This window comes from Mastigoproctus giganteus, chromosome 1, assembly GCF_048544385.1.
Source record: "Mastigoproctus giganteus isolate SK-2022 chromosome 1, ASM4854438v1, whole genome shotgun sequence".
In the NCBI taxonomy this organism is placed as follows: Eukaryota; Metazoa; Arthropoda; class Arachnida; order Uropygi; family Thelyphonidae; genus Mastigoproctus; species Mastigoproctus giganteus.
The window spans coordinates 203,491,959-203,514,192 of NC_143575.1; the positions used below are offsets into that span (position 1 = coordinate 203,491,959).

The 22,234-nt window shown below is 38.9% G+C and overlaps 1 protein-coding gene across 7 annotated transcripts in view; it reads right to left on the bottom strand.

Moving 5' to 3' along the window:
* The window catches only part of LOC150091454 (protein still life, isoform SIF type 1-like), a 1,372,582-nt gene that overhangs the window by 917,775 nt on the left and 432,573 nt on the right, over nt 1-22,234 (bottom strand). For all 7 annotated transcript variants that reach the window (XM_090375616.1, XM_090375656.1, XM_090375640.1 and 4 more), the window contains exon 6: nt 18,233-19,346. In XM_090375616.1, coding sequence (XP_090231742.1) covers nt 18,233-19,346 — 1,114 coding nt within the window. The remainder of the gene's footprint in view (nt 1-18,232; nt 19,347-22,234) is intronic.

The window sequence follows — 22,234 nt, forward strand, 5'->3', positions numbered from 1 at the left end:
GAGTTGAGCTATGAGGTTGTTTAGATCATTTTGTCGGATGGAAAAGCTTGGTGGAATATATAAGGAGCAGATATGGATGTCAGCAGCTACACGGACCGCTACGAGAGGAGAGTTTAGTAAGACCTGTTTGACAGGAACATATGGGTTTGTTATAACAGCTACACCACTATGTGCAGTATTTTGATCGGTTCTATCTTTTCTAAAGATATTGTAATAAGACAGTTTTGGTGTGTCTTGAGGTTTGAAATACGTCTCTTGGAGGCAGAGACATATTGGTGTGTATTTAGAGGTAAGGTCGTACAGGTCATTAATATTGGCACGGAAACCACGACAATTCCACTGAATTATTGTGTTCATTGTTTATCTCTTGTTAGATTTTCCGAGCGTTTTCGTGGTGCTGAGGTTTTGTTTTTCACTCTTGTTTTTATTTTTCTTTCGAAAGTAAGGCCTTCCTGTTTCCATGTGTTCTTCTACAAAAATGTGTAGGACGGAGTCATCTGTGGGTATTTCCTTAGTATCCATTTCCTGTTGGTGACCAGAAGTTACGATTTGTTTTTCTTTGCGTCCTTCGTCCGGGGAGTGGAGTTTTTCGATTGGTATAGAAACTGGCGTATTGACTGCCTGAGTTTGAGTTGCATTGTACAGTGTTTTTTTTACGTAGTTCGAGAAAGACTTTTTTGGGTGTACCGTTAGTTCAGTTTGCGATGCGGATGATTGGAATTTTTTGGTGATTTGAGCATAGTAGATCTATTTGCAAGGGTTGGTGGTGAGATGGTTCGCTTTGCTTCTTGATAGGACATATTATGATTGGTTTTATAAATCTGAATAAGTTTCTCAGTTTTCCAGCGATCGCATGTTCTAGCGTAAGCGGGATGATCTTTTTTGCAGTTTGGGCATATCGGTTGGGGTGCAGTACAGGCTTCGCAGTTGTGTTCAACTGACTCGCACTTTGCACAAGCAGGAGTTCCCAGGCAAGCTGTCTGGGAATGTCCGTACTTCTGACATCGGAAACACCGTAGCGGGTTTGGAATATATGGTCTGACATTACAGACCAGATATCCAGCATTAATGGATGCTGGGGCGATGTGGTGTATTAAAGATCAAAATGAAATTGCGTGTAGGAGTAAGAACTCCTTTTCTGGTGGAAATTCTCTTGACCTGTATAACGCCTTCTTCTTTAAGTTCTACAAGCATCTCCTCTTCGGACACATCTATTAAATCCCAGTCAGAGATCACTCCCTTAGAGGTGTTCAGTGATCTATGGGGTGTCACAGTAACTGCTATTCCAGCAAAGAGATTAATATTCAAGAGCCGCTCTGAGTGTATACTATTAGAGGTCTCAATCAGAATATCGCCTAAGTCTTTTTACAGACTTAGGAGCTCCAGCTCTGCTTTATAATTACTTTTGTACTCTAACTGGCGAGATTTTGCCAATTGCATTTTCACCAGTTGAGTGCATGATCAGGAAAGTTGGAGTAGGATATATCTCAGAGTTAGTTTCCTGCAATAGAACTATCTTTCTTTTTTGATGTCTGGGGTGCATCTGGCAGCCCAGATAAGTCCGAGTTTGATTTACTCATGACGTGCTCTTTTTGGCCCTGGGAGATTATCTTTTTCTCCCAGGTTACCGGTCCCGCCACGTGGAGGCAAGAGCGGTGCCACCTAGTGACCCAAGCGAAGAGAAGGTTAGTATTAAAGAAAAATAAAAAAAGGAGGGTTAAAGAAAGGTATTTTCCTTTCTGGGTTATATAATTTGAAATATCTATTTAATTATAATGCTCAAGTGTTAACGGACTTCCGAAACTCAGGAGAAACGTATTTAAAATAAAGCGTATCAGATAATCACTATGAAAAAGCGCTGTGGTCACTAATATCGCTTGGCACTCGGGGCCGCAATTGTCACTTATAACGGTCCTCCGTGATAGCGTTTCCACCACAAGTCGCTCGTCTGAAGACGTCTGGGTTTTAATCCGTAGGAGACTATAGGAATTTTTAAAAGCCTATTCGATAGGAATTGCAGTTAATCTACTTAAGGCAGGAGTAAAGTTTATCCATGAGTATTTCATGGTTTCCGGGTTTTTTCAGCCCGTAAAGCATAAAATGCGCTCGGTGGACACACACACACTTCTATAGACATAATACACAGTTGCAATATGACCTAAGATAATCCGCCATAAAATGAATGAGAACAGACAAGATACAACTGATATTTCTTGCAAACATGTTAACACACACTTCTCTTCTCATAAGTAGGTCAATTACTGAGTAACATATACTACATTGTTGCTTTTTATTAAAGATGTAACTAACATTAAGATATTTAGAAAGTGCAGAGCTAAAATATTAATACTGCAAACCGGCGCAAAAAGTAGTCGCACTCATCGCCAATTACCATTTTCCCAATGAGCACTTTCTAAGACACTATTTAGACATGAAAATCTTCTTTATATATATAATTTTATTCCGTCCATTTCTCTCAGAGTTGGAAAAAAAAACTTTATCTTAGTATAAAAATTATTTAATCTGATCTAAAGTAAGGAAACTGAATTTGGGAATAAAATATAATACTGTATGTGAATTATTCCCCTGTTGCTCAAACTCACTGAAACTACCCTACCAAAAGTAAAGGGACACACGCAGTTCACAGAATACGTATGCATTTTAATAAATGCACAATTAAAAACGTCTTCACTCAGTCTTCCTTAATGACTCAGTGAAGACATTTTACAAGGCTTTCCACATTTTCTGGTAAACAGCCTGTGTAACGGGACCCCAGTCTTCCTTCAAAGCGGCACAAATTCCAGCAAAACACTGAGGGTTGCAAGTCACGAGCAAGAAATTGTTTTGTGACAAGGGGAGTTATGTTCGAGGATAGCAATTTGATCCATAAAACTGTCAGAATACTCGACATTCACAGTTCCATGCACTGGATCGACGCTACGCTGCGGAAACATTTCCATACCATAAAACTGTAAACTTAATTCTCAGTTCAGACAACACAAACCAGTTGGAAGCACTCGCCAAGCATTTTTCAGACCAAAACACGTCTATCTAACCGGTACAGCGTGTACCATGACTCAATACTCCACAATATTGTTTTTGTATTGATCCATTTTGGGTTTGGAAAGCTCCTTGCTGCCGTAGCCGAGTGGTCAAGCGCGCGACTGCATAAGTACACGTGCCTTGAGTGACCGGAGTTCAAGCCCGTGACTGCTAAATACGGTGCTGTTTCTTGTATTCTGTCTATCTTGTGAACTCCTCTGACTGTTTGGTCGTCCCGGAATATAAACAGAAAATTTTATTTAATATCAACGAGCACTGTGCAATGAATTTATTACTGATGGGCTTATACGCTACAGTTCTTCCGTAGAAATTCATGGAGTGAATTCCTAGGGCAGCTCTGTACGAATTGCGAAGTGCTTAAATGATCACCTATAGCAACTTGCATCTTCAAAGTAAATTTTCTAAAAGTAGGTGGTGCGATGAGGTTATCAGTTTTAACTGTAGGGCTCTTTGCCTTATCTTTGGACATATCTGTCTGCTTCTTCACAGTTGGATCCCTTCTGTATTCTAACTTCAAATCATGTTGTCAACAGTCGACCTGGATATGTTTAATTGCACCACATTTATCTAATATGACATCCAACTATCAGATGCCTCTGAATTTCGTTGAATCATTTCCACAATCATACTACTGCAAACAAGTGTGAAACTCCTGTGACGCGATATCTGACCAGCATTATAATGTAACAGCTTTTACATACTTCCATGTCCGATGAACTTTCCTCTGATCACAGTGGTCTCCTTACATGTGGTAGAGTATAGTATAGCAAAAGTGCTGATCTCAAAGCCGAAAAAACAGATGGAGATATGCTACAGAATAGACTAAAATTAGCGCAGAAAACGGAAATAGAGTGGTCAATGAAATATACTTATGAAATCAACAAATGAAGTTACTAAAAAAATGCATTTTTATATATTTTCTTAGGAAAGGCATTAATTTTAAACAGAATTAAAGTAAAACAGCCATTGTTTAAAAAACTTAATTTTTTTTCAGTAGTAAAGACCATATTCAGCATTGTGGTTAGTATGTCCACTGAGTGGACAGAAATCATGAGATACCTATCTAGTAACGGGTAGGCCCCGGATAAGGACAAGGACACACGGCGAGGCATTTTTGAGTCCACTAGTTCACGAAAGCGTTCCACAGGTATTTCCATCAACACTTGCTGCACCGCTGTCCACAATTCCGTCGCATTCCTGGGTTGAGGATCCAAACCTAGAACGGAACTTTCCACAGCATTCCAAAGACGCTCCACAGGGTTCATGTCCGGTGAAGAGGGAGGTCATTCCATGGTGATAAAATTTGCGGAATGTACTTCGAACCATGTTCTAGTAACTACGGCTCTGTAGGGAGGCGCATTGTCCTGCTGGAAGAGTCCATTGGGCTGGGGGTGCATGATGACCATGAAGCGATGCAGATGGTCTGCAAGGATGGATACATAACCTAGACGGTTCAGAAATGCCTTTAGACGTACCAGAGGTCCCAAAGTGTACCAGTTGAACACGCCTAAGACCATTACCGACCGACCGACCGCCCACCTGCCTGAACAGTTCCTTCTTGACATGACGGGTACATAGCTTCGTGCGGTTTCCAACAAATACGCACATCCCGTCCTCTCGAAATAACTGGAAACAGGACTCATCGGACCAGGAGACCCATCTCCAATCATCCAAGGTCCAGTGCCGTTGTTCTTTCGCCCAGTTGAGGCGTAGAGTCCTGTGTCATGGTGTTGGCAATGGGACTAACACGATAATGGGTGTTAGTCCCATTGCTTGGGCGTGTTCAACTGTTCGGAGAATATCTCTAATTTGAATGACTTTGTCTTCCGGTTGAACCTTATATGGAAGAGCATTTTCAACAATGGGAGATAATTCGGCGCCTGCTAGCGAAGACGAAGCCATAAGTCGTGCTCACGTACTTCGCCCCTATACGTTTGAGTGGACTTGGCGCATCATGACCTTAGTCGCCCTTACGCCATAAAAACCAAAATCAAATCAAATCAAATCAAATCAAACCTATACTTTTGAATAAAGTTGCTTCTTCACAGATGTGCAGATCGATGTGTACATCCATCACGATATCTATTATATTATGAAGTTCGCTGAACAGTGCAGAGGGGCTGCCAGGACAGGTCAGAGTCTTGTCAATGGTATATAGGAATTTTGCTAGCAGGGAGACAAGGAGATGATTATCCCGTTATATAAGGCAATGGTCAGGCCACACCTAGAGTACTGTGCACAAGTATGGATGCCTCATTTTAGCAAGGATCTAGAGTTCCTAGAACGAGTACAAAGAAGTGCAACAAGATTGGTGAGGTGAACAAAATGGTGCTCTTACCAAGAAAGGCTTAAGTTCTGCAAGTTGCAGCGTCTGGAGAGTAGGCACCTGTGAGGTGTTCTGATTGAGGTGTATAAAGCCTTGAATGGGTTGAGCAAGCTGAATGCTGATGGGATTCTTACTCTTGCTCAGATTAAGAACCTGAGGGTGCACAGATTCAAATTGAGGAAAAACAGTTGTAGAATAGATGTGCGGAAATTTCCCTTTAGCCAGCGGGTAGTTGATTGGTGGAAGACTTCCATCTTTTGTTATCGCCAGTTCCCCTAGATCCGAATTTGATCGAGCCATGCCGACCTGGATATGTTTAATTGCAATGTTTTATGGAGGCACAGACCTCCTCCAATAACTCTATGCGCTAAGAACTACTCTTTGAGAGAATGGAATTTATTACTAGAATGCCTTATCATCAAATTTTAATGATAAGAAATATATGATCATAATTCTTGTATGAAAATTTCTGGTACGAACATTAGCTCATACGCACCTGAAAACGAATATCCAGAAGGAACTGTAGAATTAACAGCAGGAATAATTATCCCTTGTCAGCCAGACAAGACCTACAACGAACTCCCATGCTGTTAATGAGGTTGATCAAAGCAATGGTCCTGTTAGTTTCTAGCTTTTGAAAATAATTCATTCCATGCATGATTTTTGGGTTAAGACTCGAATTTTGTCTCACAAAGTCATCCTATACATGCTCAATTGGATTCAAGTTTGTAGACTTCGATGCCCTTCCATTCCGGAAAATGTTCCCTACAGGAGAAAGCATTTGCACTCTCGATTACGGCATTTGTCATAAGAGAGAGTACTTTGCCAATTATAAAACCCCCGAGGGAATACAGTACTTCATAAGCCATTAATTTACAGATTTCTTCCCTGTACCTCACAATAGTACTGCGGTTATAACTGTCAAGACCTTCGGTCCACTTTTACAGCAATCCTGTTCCCTGGTGTTTTCGGGTTCTTCCCCCTGACGATACATCAAGAATCGGTACGCAGACTAAGTCTTGATTCATCAGTGAACACTACATAGGACATCTGCACTTGGATCCGGCCGACATCAGTTTAAATGGGCTGTTTTCTGCAATTACGTGAGATATAAATCATGGGTCGCCTTCAATACAGATCTCTCTCTGGCTCTTTTTCTAAAATGATACAGTGATCGATCTTTCTCTCTCTTTAAAAGAATATAGTTCTCTACTGGATACAGTTCGATGTAAGATATTTGAGTATGGCTTAACATATACATTAATTACCTGAAAATAACATACGTTTAGTTAAGATCTAATCTAAAATGCATTTAATTGAAATGTAACCTTAATATACAAATTTTAGCCTTATGTAAATAACTTATAATGATTTATTACAGAAACATCTACCAACTTAGTTGTAATTTCTCCTTTTAGTTACTACCGTTGCAGTAACTGATGAAACGGCAGAAACATACCACCAAACGTTTGATTTCCATCTATATTTAATCTCCAACTGGAAAACAAGTATTTATATCTCACTAGGATAAAAGTGCTTCATTCCTCTTTTGAAAAAATAAGACGCTGTTATTCTAAAAAAATCCAAGTTTAAAAATTAAAACAGATTACTGAATATTTGGAGTATTTTTTCCTCAATATTCTGGCTTTCAGTTCTTTTTACAATACGATATCTTCTCGCTCCAAAATTGAACGTAAAACTCCAGACAGTAATTTTGAGTGAATGCTTTAATATAATCTAAGGTGCTCTGGAATTAATGACTCATTCTCCAAAGTTCTTACATAAGCCAGCAGTATTCTGATTCCTAGCAATATAAATTCACTGGTTTCATTAAAAGTAACATTCTGGCTCATGATGTTTGCTACTTTAGCCATGGTAATGGACTCTCCTGCTGCGAGTCTCACAGTGAAGACTGTCGATGAACTTTATATCCGCGTAATCCAACTTCTGCAATTCTAACTTTTACATTCTTTCAGAAACCATCCACTTTCGTCACAGTTGGCCACTGCTCCAGAATTTGTGATAAATTCAGTTCTCCGTACGAAAGCAAAAACTGATAAAACCTTCCATCGTCAGATATAGTTCTTTTCCTACAGACAAAGCAACCCCACATTTTGCAGTTCCTTGGGAATTATTGACGTTAAAAACGTTTTTACTGGCGTTATTCCAAAAATTTGTAACGAAAAACCGTCATGCGAAAAGAGTTACGAAATTTTATTCCAGTTTAATTTATCTTATGCTGGACCAAATTTAATGAAATTTTGCAAGGAGCTTCATCTTAGCTCTATAATAGAGGAAAAACTTTCAGACCTCTGAAAATTGCAGTAGTTTTTCCAGGATAGTGGAAAATATGAACATGTGATCAACGAAATTTTCTCATGTAATAAACGGGATAATGTGGATGTATAGCATATCGTCAGAAAGCTAAGGAATTTGGAAACAGAAATATTAAAGTTTTAAGATACAAAAAAAAAAAAAAAAACTTTCGGAAACTGGGAAATGCGTTAATTCGAAAACACATCTGGTTTCAAGTCACCTGGTGTTTTCAGATTGAATGTAATTTTTTTCTTTACAATTAAACTCTGAGGCTGGAAAAGAGTTCTGCATATTTATGAAAACATTCTTCAACTTGGACATGTCATCAGATCTTTCGATAAATGCTACACGTAATGGAACAACTATAGATGGTATACAGTATTTAGTCGTGAACTCTTCAATGTAAAAATTATATATCCTACTTTAGTCATCACAGACCAATACTTTCAGTAACCGATATGTAATTATTATTAATAAAATAAAAACATTGTTATATTATTATCCATGCATTTTATTAATATCTGAAAATTAAAACGTTTTTAATGCCTGCCGATGACTCTTAAATGTAAAACACGTTAAATATGTTAGCGGCAGCACACATTATGTAGCTGGTAGAGAATTTAATTTTTTTTAGTTGATATGGGTTGATGTCTAGGATGAAAGAATCCAGAAGATGCTTGACGGTAATTTGGTATTTCCACAGACCAATGCACTGTGGCTCTTCTCCCCCCCCCCCCCACCTCTCTCTCTATTACAATCACTCCTTTCCAAAAGTGGGCGCTCTGTCTTATTATCCCTTCTTAAATATTCTCAACGCTGTGGACATGGACAATTTGTATTTTCCATAGTTCTTGCTACTGTATCGCAACTTCTCACAAACCAGCAATAAAATCTTTCTATAACTCGGTTATATTGTGAATTTTGAGTGTAATTACTATTCATGCTGATTGTATTTAAGATATCAAGGTTGGCATATGTTTAGGGAATTAAGATTGACGACCACATTGTTCGATTCTCAGATTTAAATATATTTCTTTCACAATGAGGAATAACCTTCTTTCCTTAAAAATAGAAACTTATTTCCTTAAAAATATTAACTACCAAACAAAAATGTGTATTTTGATTTGATTAGCTCTGTTTCTATCATCCCATGTCATACAAACTATAACTGATCTCCGTGTAAAATTAGCTCCCTTTTTAAAACAAGCAGTCAGTAAACATGTACCAGTAATCAATTAATGCTATAAAAACACATGAACAGTCAATGAACCTTCATCTGACTGACTTCAAAAAGTACTAGTTCAATCCTTATGTTCTATCTTTTGTTTTTATGCCACTTTTCGGGAATTATTTAAATTAAAATATAAAAAAAGTTATTTGAAAGAATTTGAAAAAAGTTATTTTATATGGGACCAAAAAAAAATTGCATTAGATTAAACAAACAGTCATACGAAGATGACCAACTTCATGTGACTTTTACCTAAAAAGAATACCCGAAGTACACTGAAAATATGAAAACTTTAGGACTTCGTTATAGCGGTTAGTTATATTGCTGCCACCAGTGAGTCTTTTACCCACTGTGTGGCAGCGATCACAGAGTACTAATTTAGAATTTAAAGACGTAACTACTGTCACGGGTCAGGATTTTGTTTTCGTAAGGATGACTACAGTGGTCTCAGTCAGTATTTTAATTCTGTGCAGTAAGACCAACTGCTGACGTTACCAACAGCAAATCTAAATGGGAAGTATTCAGGGAAGTAATCAAAGAAGCTACTAGGTTTTTTATACCGACAAAGAAATACTGTTCAAAGCTTAGACCTAAATACATGTCAGATGAACTATTGAGACACGTAGCAGAGAAGAAAAGTGAATGGGATGTATATATATTATCAGGTGACACAGAAGCCTATGGTAGTTATAAATTAGTCTGTAATCAAATCACAAAGGAGGTTAAGCAAGCTAAGGCAAGTTATGTAGGGCGCCTCCGTAGCCAGGTGGGCAGGAGCGGCAGTGTGGAGCACACGCTTCTTGATTAGACCGGGGTTCGAGTCCGTGACCACCAAATACGGAGGATGCGGAAAGGTCAGGGAATGACCACCGCATATCCCCGGAGCAATATGGCCTTAGCTGCTAATGCTCCTAAAAACAAAATAACAACAACAGCAGGTTATGTGAAGTCTATGGGAAAAAAATGTAAAGAAAAACAACAAATACTTCTGAACTTAAAAGAACAGTAGAAGGAAAGGGTTGAATCACATTGGGCACTTGATGTCTCTGGGTTAACTGTCGATGAACCTGCTCAGATTGCGGGCAAATGAAATAGGTATTTTGCATCTACATTCACAGATGAGGAATTCTTTTGGGGAAGGGGATGCCAAAAGTTTATCAAACTCTAATGAGAAGCTAAACTAGTGTGATAACTGAAAGGAAAGTGGAGGAAAAATTGTTGAAGATGTACTTAAAAAAACACCTGGAGTGGATGGAATTATCCAATTTTATTATAGGGAGGCAAAAAAGGAGGTAAGCAAACCCTCAGCCATAATTATTATAGCATTCTTGAATTCGGGGGAGGTCTCTATGGACTGGATTTGTGCGAATGTATCTCCCCAATCCATAAAAGGGGATCAATAGGCAACGTAAGAAACAACAGATGTGTTAGCTTAACGTCTGTTCAGGGGAAAATAGTGGAATCACGGGTTAAAGAAGTAAATTTTCTGTTTATACTTCGGCACGACAACCAAGTCAGTAGAGTTTACAATAAATCGTCAATACAAATATTTATCGTATTTAGCAGTCACGGGCTTGAACACCGTGACTGCTAAATACCGGTCCACTCAAAGATCGCGTGCTATGAACTCTCGCTCATAACCACTCGGCTACGTCAGGCCTGAGTAATGCATGACCATCTGGACAGACATGTAATTATGCTGCAATCGCAGCATGGATTTTTTTTAGGGAGCAGTCTTGTCTAACCAATCTGGCAGGTTACTATGATCCAGTGATGGATGCAAAATGTACACTACAGATGCAAAAAAATAATTTTTATATCATATACTTGGATTTCAGGAAGGCTTTTGATACTGTTGAAAATAAAAGACTGCTCTATAAACTGGAGCAATGTGGCATTAAGGGCAAATTGCTACTACGGATAAAGGATGGTTAAGTGGAAGAAGACAGAGCAGTTATCAAGGGTGCACTGCTCTTCGTGGCTAATGTTATTAGTGGAATCCCCAGGGTTCAGTGTTGGGCCCATTGTTGTTTTCAATATTAATCAATGATATCGATGAAGGTAAGTCAGGCTTAATATCTAAGTTTGCAGGGTGGTTAACAACAGTTATCAGGGCGAGCTAGTGCAACAAGATCTATAAAAATTGGGACGATAGACTAAGAAATGGCATTGAAGTTTAACATTGAAAAATGCAAGGTACTGCATATGGGTAGCATTAATTCCAGAGTAACTATCAACTGCGTGGTACTACACCCAGAGTAGCGGAGAATGAAAAAAAACCTGGGGATAACAGTGCAGTCAGACATGAAATTCTCTGCGCAGTGTAGATATACTACCCCAGCACAACTCACGGTTTGTTGTATAGACTCTTTGCTAGCAGGGAGGAGGTGATTATCCCTTAGTGTAAGGCCACATTTTGAATACTGTATACTGGTCTGGAGGCCTCACTTTAGGAAGGACTGGGAAAGGAAAGGAGGCCTCACCTTTGAAAGCACTGAGAAAGGAAAAATGAGAGTAGGTGTGTGTTATAGGCCTAATGAATCTGATGAGTATAATGAGCAATTTTGTGATTTTGTGCACTTTGCCCACTTTGCCCCCAGTTATTACAAAATCACTAAGTGATTTTGTAATAACTGGGGGCAAAGTGGAGAAGAAATTGTTGAAGTTAAACATAAAAAAGGTACCAGGGATGGACGAGATCTATCCAGTTATATTAAAGGAGGCAGCAAAGGAGTGTCAGCAAACCGTTAGCCATAATTATGAGAGCTTCCTTGGACTCAGGGGATGTCCCCATGGACTGGAGGTATGCAAATGTATTACCAATTCTCAAAAGGGGTTCAAAATGTGACAAAAGTAACTATAGACCTGTTAGTTTAACTTGTGTTACGGGAAAAATAAGGAATCACTGGTTAAAGAAGCATTGCAGGATCATCTAGACAAGACTGCAGGAATATTTAAGACGCAGCATAGTTTTGTTAAAGGGAGGTCTTGTGTGACCAATTTGATTGGATACTATGATGTGATCGCGAAGGAATTGAATGCCAAAAATAATTTCCATATATCATATACTTAGATTTCAAGCAGCTTTTGATACTGTTGCACATTGAAGACTGCTGTACAAATTGGAGAGGTATGGCATTAAGGGTAAGTTGCTATAGTGGATAAAGGGATGGTTGAGTGGGAGACGACAGAGAGTGGTAATAAATGGACACTGTTCTTCGTGGACAAATGTTATTATTGGAGTTCCCCAGGGTTGGGTGTTGGGCCGATTATTGTTTTGTATATTTATCAGTGATATTGATGAAGGTATATAAGGTTTAATGTCCAAGTTTGCGGATGATACAAAGGTTGGAAGGGTTGTTAACGACAGTAAAGACAGTATGCTAGTCCAACTGGATATAGATAAGTTGGGCAAGTGGGCTGAGAAGTGGCAACTGATTTTTAACATTGCAAAAGCAAAGTACTGCATATGGGTAGCAATAATCCAAGAGAAACGTACCAACCGTGTGGTACTATACTCAGGGAAGTGGAAAGGGAAAAAGACCTGGGGATAATTGTGCAGTCAAATATGAAGTTTGCTGAACAGTGCAGACGAGGTGCCAGGGCAGGTCATGGAGTCTTGTCAATGATATACATATAGGAATTTTGCTAGCAGGGACAGGGAGGTGATTATCCCGTTATCCAAGGTAATGGTCAGGCCACACCAAGAGTACTGTGTACAGGTCTGGATGCCTTGTTTTAGGAAGGATGTAGAGTTGCTAGAACGAGTACAAAGAAGGGCAACAATATTGGTGAGGGGAAGAAAGGGGTGCTCTTACCAAGAATGGTTTAAATTCTGCAAATTGCCGCGCCTGGCGAGTAGGCACCTGTGCGGTGATCTGATTGAGATGTATAAGGGCTTGAATGGCTTGAGCAAGCTGAATGCTGATGGGATTCTTCCTCTTTCTCAGATTAAGAACCTGAGGGGGCACAGTTTCAAGTTGAGGAAAGACAGTTGCAGAATAGATTTGCTGAATTTGCCTTTAGCTAGCGGGTAGTGGAACAGACTTCCATCCTTTGTTGAGGAAGTTGATAGCCTAAATAAATTTAAGACTCAGCTGGACAGGCAATAGGAACGAGCCGGAGGAGTGAAATGGGAAGGTTTTTTTTTTTTGGCTGATGCTGCATAAGCTTGCTTTCTTGCATCATATACCTCTACTAGTGCTAATGATGAGGATGCAGACCTTTTGAAACGTTTCAGAAAAGGGTAGCCAGACTGGTGAAGAGAACGAAAGGGTGCTCTTACCTAAAGAGGCTTCAGTTCTGCAAATTTCAGCGTCTCTAGACTAAGTACCTGCAATGAGATCAGATTGAGGTGTTTCAAGCCTTGAATGGATTGAGTAACCTGAATGTTAATGGCAAAATGGTATTCTTTCACTTGTGGAGAAAATTTTATGTCTCTAACTCATATGAGGGGGCATAAATTCAAGTTGAGTTAGGACAGTTGCAGAATAGATGTGCAGAAGTTTGTCTTCAGCCAGCGGGTGGTTGACTATTGAAGCAGGTTTCCATTTGTTGTTGTGGAAGTGGATGGGTTTAATAAATTCAAGGAAGAACTAGACAAATTCTTGGAGGGTATGGATGGGTGAACTATGTAGGGTGATTTTTATTTATTTATTTTACTTTATTATTTTATTTTTTTTTTTTGGTTGATGCTCTATAAACTTGCTTTCTTGCATGATTTGCCATTATTACCACTACCATTACATTGGAAAACCACAACACCCGTACCGCAAGCGGCATTTAAACCTACGACCTAGGCAATTATGTTTCTCACCACACTAATCGAGTAAAACGGCTTTTATGATATTTTAGCTTAATGCTGATGACTACCGTTCTGTGGATATCAAATGGATTAGAACTGCTGTATTATCTAATAAAAATAACGATTAACCTCTGAATATTTAGGAAATAAGCATAACCTTTTAAAAATTCAAAAATACGAATATATCAGAGGACGCCGGATTTGTGAAGTTCTACTGCAGTAAGAATAATAATAATAATACAGCTAATATTTAGCTAGGTTTTGTTATATTTCAGTTTAAAACATCTGTCGAGTGAGATGGCACCATATAAATGCTTCCCGAAGCAAAATTTATATGCCTTTCTAACAATGGACACCTATTTTTTTTTCCCCGGAAAATATCGGATTTTATTTTTAACCCTACTGCTCTTAATTGAAAAAAATACTAATCCTCTGAAGCTGATTAAAATATAAGAGAACTTAAAAATGTCTCCGAAGATGTCTCGTTAGAAATGAAACCTCTAGTGTGAAAAGATAATTCAGGAAATGAAGCTCTCAGATATTTTTACAAAGTCAAAGTTCCTTACTTCAAATCTTTACTGATTACATAGGCGATATTTTTATTATCAAGGACAGGCCAAAGGCTTCCAAATTATAGATGACCATACAGAGCTTCTATCAGTTTGAGAATAAAAAATAGGGACATTCTTGCAGAAAAATAGGAGGCAGTACCCAAAAATACAGAAAAATGCAGGAAAAAAAAAAAGATAATAAAATACAAGAAAAATACAGGAGATAATATGCAAAGGTAAAGGAAATATTTTTCTATATTATTACCTGACCATAATACACATTGGCCAAATGAACGTTTAAAAATTCACCACAGGCTGATATCGTGTTAATTTAAATTAATATTATACTGTCCCAATTTAGGATCAAAATCTGAACAATATAGGTAAATACAGACTTTAAAACGTGGGCGTTTAATAACATGTGGGCATTATTTTCAGGATCGATTCAGGACATAAAAACATAGGGTTCTTTTAAAAAAGTTCATATAAACATGTGTCCGATCTGAATAGTTACGTGGCTATGGTTGTTTGAATAAAAAAAAATGGCTATGGACTTTTAAATGATAAAAAATAAGAATACGTAAACATGTAACTGCTATAAATAAACATCTTATTATTTTACTATATTAACCATTCAGAACTCATAGCAATTTTTTAAAATCCAAAAACTCATGTTTATGTAAACTTTTTTCATTGTTTTCAGGTACCGAATCAATCCTGACAGTACGGCCCACATTTTATGAAACCTCTGTACAGGAAATATAAAGAAAACAAAATAAGACAGCAGAAGCACTGATCATATTTATGTAGTAGGGAAAAAAAATAGCCTTGTTTTTTTTTTTTTTTTTTAATTTCGATTTTTTTTCCCCTTTAGATGCTATATGTACCATGATGAATCGTTTCCAGTCACTTTCATGTGATGGCAAATGGATGTTGCCAAAGTTGCTTTCATCAAAAGTAAAGGAAAATTATCAGCCTTTTATGCATTCTGAATATCCATAATATAAACTAAGCTTGGCACATCATAATTGTACAAAAAATTACAATAAATAGAGAGCCGGTTTATCTATCACAGTTCAAAATTGCAACCTATTCGAGCACCTCATTAATATTCATTATCACCACAGTCCCTTTCTCAGTGCAGTACATCTAGTGTGGCATGAGGATACAATCTACTGTAGATTATAATGATGGACACGCGCTAGACAGTCAATGGGTGTCGAGTGTTAATCAAGTCCGAGATGCAAACATCATCGAGATGGGAATACCAGCAATTAAATGAAGTCTTCACAAATATATGATCATGAGGGTTAAAATGTTTATTGAGATTACGATAAACAGTTTCACTGTTTATTGTAATCATCAAACAGAGTAACTGCAGTGAACTATTCCTGAGTGACAATAGGCCTCACCTCTTCGACTGAGTAAGACAAATACATAGAATATAAATACAATTTTACATAATTCACGTGATAGTCAGATTTTAATGATGATTTACAAAATTAAACACTATTATACCACGTTAAAGGAATTATTGCAGACTGCCACTAGTACTTTACATTTTAATAAATCCATATTTTAGTTTGATTTATAAAACTGAAGTTATGGATTCAAAAGGCTAGTAACAAAAGTCTAAAAGTGACTTGCTGGCTACATTTCTGGATACGTGCGGAATCCTAAAGTCAGATCATAGAGTGGATAAATAATTCACTGGCCGGCATAAATTTCTTCCCTGAAATAATTTCGATAGATTCTCGTAGGAAATATGTTCAAAAACTTAGATATGTGCCTAAAATGCTCTCATCACCCCCAGTTTTCAAATATCGTAGGTTAATCACCAAAAACAAAGACCTATCGTTAAAGCTTCATTTCCTTCTTTCCAATTTAGACTTTTTTCCTGAAAACTTGGGAGCGGTCTCCGATGAACACGGCAATGGGTTTCACCAAGATATTTCTCAAATGGAAAAAAGATACCAGAGAAATTGGAGTCCCGATATGTTGGCAGACTACTGCGGAATCTCATACGGGAGACACCAATGGACGATTATAAAAGGCAAAAAAACGACAAAATAAGTGTTTTGTTATCAGATAAACATTTTTGTAAATAGAATGAAGTTAACAGACCCACTGTTCAATATATAGAAGTCTATGTAACATGTTCTTAAAATATATGAAATCTTTTTTATTAGAAATTCTTTTGAATTTAATCCCTTCTCCCTTAAATTAGTGGGTGTTACAGCAATATGATTGCCATATTTGAATTCAAAACGTAAAATCTACAAGAATCACCCTGAATTTTAATAGAAAGTAAAAAAAAAAATTCTTTTTTTTTTTTTTCTCTCTTTTTTGCCAACCTGTATATAATTCATTAGTAAGTCCATAGGTGGTATTGAACTGAAGCGGAAAACTAATAAATTATTAACCCATTGTTATCTTAAAAACTGGATTCGGCATACAGAAACAGCAGGCAAGAGAATTTCAGAATTCTGTTACCAGGTTATGGAATTCGAACACTCTAATTTACGACACAATAAACTAAAATCGGAATATCACGTGAACATGCGTATTTCCTGAAATAAAATCTGAATAGTCTCGGTTCTTGTGCTCGTTTTTCTCAATGACCTGGGGGGGGGAAGGATAATAAGATTTTAAAACAGCTTTCACTTGACAGAGTGATGCAACGCTGATGTCCAGGGAATGAAGAAATTATACAGTTAGAAAGCACTGAGTGACTACATTATCCCTAAACAGACAGACTATGGGTGTTTAAAGAATTCTCCAAATAATGCTGTCTCACCACCTCACCTTCATTTCTTGAAATTTTAACGATAGTAATCCAGGCCGAATTTACACTTATACAAATAAAAAAAAAAAAAAAAAAACTGTCTTGGCCTCCTAATTTGGGTCCATGATGACTTTTATTCAAGGTTAGTTGCATCAATTAAATTATATTTTGAAATTATGCCAGTGTAAGCAGTTACTTTAGACCACACTATAAGTTGCAATCGTTTTAACATTTTTAACCAAAAATGGCCTCAAATTTTTGCTTTAGGAGCTTTTTCCTCCGCCCGCCTCCTTCTATAAGATCCTGTGTACAGTTATTTTTTCTAAGGCCTGCAAATTTATAAAGTCACTCCCTAGAACACAGTAACTTGGATATGGCGATCTCTGGAAATAATTCGATATTGGTTTAACAGCAATATTCATGATCTTACAAATACATATATTTTGATGCTATTTTCAACAATTTCTCGTCATGTCTATGTTTGCTCCATTCGATGCTACCTCAGATAAATCTAATTAGGTAGATACTTTGAGTTTACATTCCTTGCACTCACAAAGGAGTAAAATCCCAGGTCATAATTTGGAGGTCCGAATGTAACACGTTTACTAGCTGAAACGCGAATTGCATATCTTACGACGTAGTCTGTATTGCATTCAGTGTTTCCATAATGCTCATAGTATTTACAGATTTTCTTGTAATCCATGTATTTTGAGTTCAATTTCTTAAAATTCGTGCAAATTTAACGTTTCATTAAATTTAATGAGACGTCCATACTACCCCAGTTACTGCAAATAAGAGAAGACAGGTTTTGGAAAATTATATGCAGTAACTGGGGTAGTATGGACGTCAGAATGTTTTTTTTTTTTAATCAATATATATTTTATATACATTTAAGTGTTAATTACATTTTTAGAAATGGGGAATTCCTTCTGCAGATAATGAGTACGTAGTTGTTTAATAGTGGTGATACTGCGTTATGGTGGTTTATTATTATTGTATTATATATTTTTGTCTCGATTACGGGTTGACAATTTCAATTGTCAGGCTGGAGGCATCACCGTTCAAACTATCACTTTCTCTACTAGAATCTACACCTAACAAAGCAACGTAGGTAGAAAAACTTAGCAAAAAGGCTTCCTCATTGAAGGCGCGTACTTACCCACATTCTCCATACTTTGACTGAGCAAGGCCTCGAAGGTATGCAGACTGTAACTTTCAGCATCCAAACCACGCGCCAGGGCATTTCTCAAGTGCATTTCATACTCCAACAAGAGACGACTGGTTGGTGAACTAGGGGTGTGAGCAGGTGCATGATGGCCTGGGCCTTCGTCTGAGCTGAGGTAGGGGGCGTCGCTGTTCTCGTTGCTCGAGCTGGGTGTGGTGGCGTAGCAGAAGTTGTCATAAAGGAAGTGGTCAGACGGGGGAGACTGATCGACGTCCGTCAGATCCAGGCACATGCTACGTTCGAGACTGCGGCGTCGACCAGTTTCTGATCTGTTCTGTCGGTTCCTGCTAATTCCGATACTGGAGTGTGCAGTCTCTGAACGCGGCAAAGGTAGACCACTGTCACGTGACTCTTCACTTTCCGTTTTCCGCAGTTCCCGCGCTTTCATGATGACACTGTGAATTTCTCGCTCCGGAGAACTATGAACAGAATTAGAAGGCAGGGGGTGGAGCATCCGTTTCAGGGTATTGCTGTCGAGACTCAATGCTGAAAGGTCACCCACTTGAGACTGTTCGAAGACATCGTCCGAGCTTTTACTCTTGTTCCTAGAGTGTGGATGGAGTTCTTCCGGTTGCAGAGTGTCCTTCCGGTCTGACGTCATCAAGGTGCAGTCCACGCTCTTGGCCTGCTCCTTGCGGGCCGACTGGGCATATTGAGCACGTGCCTGCTCGGAGCGGACTAAACTCGAGCGTCGACCCTCTCCTGCTTGGGCTGGTGACTTGGCCGACGTCTCGCTCTTGATTTGTTTTCCGTGGCCATGAACACTTACCGTGGTGGTTCCCCGTCGCAGAGACGATGCTCCAACGTTGTCGTACACTGAGGTGCTTGAGGGGTGAGCCGAAAGGCGAGTTCTGTCGTAGGAGATCTTGTAGTCGTCTACGGAGCGGGGTTGAACTCGGGGTAGTGTAGCAGCACCGGTGTAGCGAACCCGACCATTGCGAGCCCTGTGGAGGTTCTCGGCTGTCATGCAAGTGCACTGCAACTCCCGACTGCGCGATGGTGAGCTGGGAGTGGACTGCGGCTTCCTCTTTCCTTTCGTCTTCTGTTGCTGTAGAAACAAATATAACAATCAGTTAGTAAAGTTCAATGGCAGTCTGAAGAGTGATAATCAATGCTAACTGTATAACTAAAACGGCATGGTGTCAAGAGTCACAGCACTGGCGAAATTCCACGTAAAGTAAACCGAGTATGCGCGCAACATTATCAAAACCAAAGTGGATTTAATGTGTGGATTTGAATTATTACACTTCGGGGAGCCTTTTAAGGAAAGGGAGAAAATGGAATCATATTCATTATATGTGCATTAACTATACAAGCCACTGTTTCAAACAGAGAAATATCCCAATGAATCTATCAACTTCTAGTTGTAGGATCTATTTGTCTTTAGCACTTCGGAACATTCCGTACTCTGCAATTGAATTCTATGTTTGATGTTGTCTGGGTGATTAATTTAGAAATTTTAACTTAATTAATTAGCAAATTAAGTACTATACCAACCACTAGGAAATCAACGAGCTATAGAGTGCTAGTGTAATGGTCTCACTTACTTTAATACGTCAATACATTCCACCATCCATAGTATTCCGTTACTGACAATTCCTTTCACAACTTGAAAAATATTTCATCTTGTTTATCATCTAGTATTAACAGTTTACTTTATGTGAAAATGCTAAAGAAAAACTATATTGTTGCAGCCGGATGGTATCAATACTAAACATGATAATGAATAGAAGTAAAATAAATACCTATAAATAAACAGCTTCAAACACTGAATATCTTTATGAATATTTACGTTATGAATAATTACTGAATATTTACGTCACTGAATATTTTATCTTTAATATCAGTTCAATCTAAACAGCGGCAGTACAGAAGAAGCTAAAGGAGGGGGGGAGAGAGAGCCTGCACTAAACGTTTTCTTTGAATGAAAAGCCTTTCCTTACACAGAATTCATAATTTCATGACTCTCTCATTGACAACTCCCAACCACTGGTGAACTCCATCCACAAGTTTGTCTCTTCTCTTAAACTGCAAAGTGACTAGCTCTGATCTAATTATTGTAGTTTATTATTATTATTTGTTTTATTATTTTTCTATTCTCTAACTGATTAATTATTACTTGTTTTACCAGTAACTTAAAGCAATCCTCTTTTGTACATATGATTTTAATGTTTGAATCTATATCAATGTTTATCTTCTGTTGGATCTCTTATTATTGTTATTGCGTTCATTGTTCTGATCTCAGATACACTGTTAATGGTTACCTTTGTGTATCTTATTATTAATAAAAATAAAAATATATTTTTCTATGCTATTAGTTATAATTAATTTGCCTTAACCTTTACTAAACCTACTGAACAATTAAAAATTTATATTTAATTAATTTATTTAATTTTACTACCCCTTCTCGACTATAGCTGCTTAGCGCTGGCCGGAATGCGGGTTTTATACTTTCTAATTACACTTTATAAGTATTCGCCATATTCTCATAAACATTCCACGTGTTAGCCACACCTTTGTTCTCCTGGAATACTGTGAGCACGGAGGCGCTCCAGGTTCTTACTGGATCCTTACCACTAGATCTCGAAGTGGTCAGATGCGGACTACTATACTACCTGTGAAAAGGAATCTCTGTGACCTATCGGGTTTTACGATTCAACCCACCAACACTACAAAAATGGAAAAAGCTTGGCTCTTGACACACCTAAAACAGGAATGGCAAAACAGGTGGACAGACTCAACCAAAGGGGAAGTAACACGACGCTTCATACCTGATGAAGACAGGGTTTTCCCGAAACTACCTGCATGGTACCACCCTGGCCTATATGCCACCTACTTATTGACAGGTCACGGCACCATTCAACGAGAAACTAACACCTCTGAGCCTCTTCCAAGACCCCAACTGTTCGTGTGGCGAACCAGAAAACTGGACCCACCTCATGCACGAATGTACAAACTACGAGGATCTATGTGGAAACCTAAAAACAAGGTTGACCTACCTGCCGCAGGGCCAGAAGCATCATCTCTTGGACACAAGCGAAGAATATAAGAACCTCACCAGATTCGCACAGGAACTCTTTGCTAGAAGAAGAACCTGCGATCAGGAACTAAGGGCATAATATGCCTTGTAGCAGACATGAAACTTCTACAACAACCAGACTATGAGTAAATACACCAGCACTGAAACCCAAATTGTCTGACCCAACCAACCTACCTGAACAGAACCCACACCACAGAAATGATGGGCCCACTGGATGGCAAAGGTTCTGGACCGCCCTCCCTGATGACGGGAATAGGATCAACGAACCAGACCCCTCCCGGATACAAAAGATAATCTGGGAGACACTCTACCCTGGTCGAGCATCTAGCCCACGAATGTGACTGACCTCAACTTACTTGAACTGGCACTGGCCCCAACTGCCTCGTTGGACCAGTGTCTTTTTCCCACCTTGAACAGAAGATTTGTGGCCAGTGCGCCAATTGGCGACCTGAGCGGGGCGCTCTTGCCTAGCTTGCTTTCCACTCCCCTTCCCTATCAGAGGAAGGTGACTGTCCTCTTGTCTCCTCCTCTGAAATTTCTAAGGGGAACGCCTGCACCTTCATGGGCTTCAATGCAGATCCCACTGCTAACCGAGCGACCGAAAAGAAAAGGCTCACTGCCCACCTCACGCAAATATGGCAATCTAGATGGGACAACTCTTCCAAGGGAGAGATCACTAGGAAATTTCTCCCCAACGTGGAGAAATTGCATCCGAAGGCCCCGCTATGGTTCTCACCGGGCCTCTATACAACCTTTCTACTTACCGGACACGGAGCATTCAAGGCAAAACTCACAGCCCTGGGCATCACAGAGGACCCTGCCTGCTGCTGTGGAGAGTCTGAGAGCTGGCAGCATCTCATGTACGATTGCCGGCTCTACGATGACCTTCGCTGCCA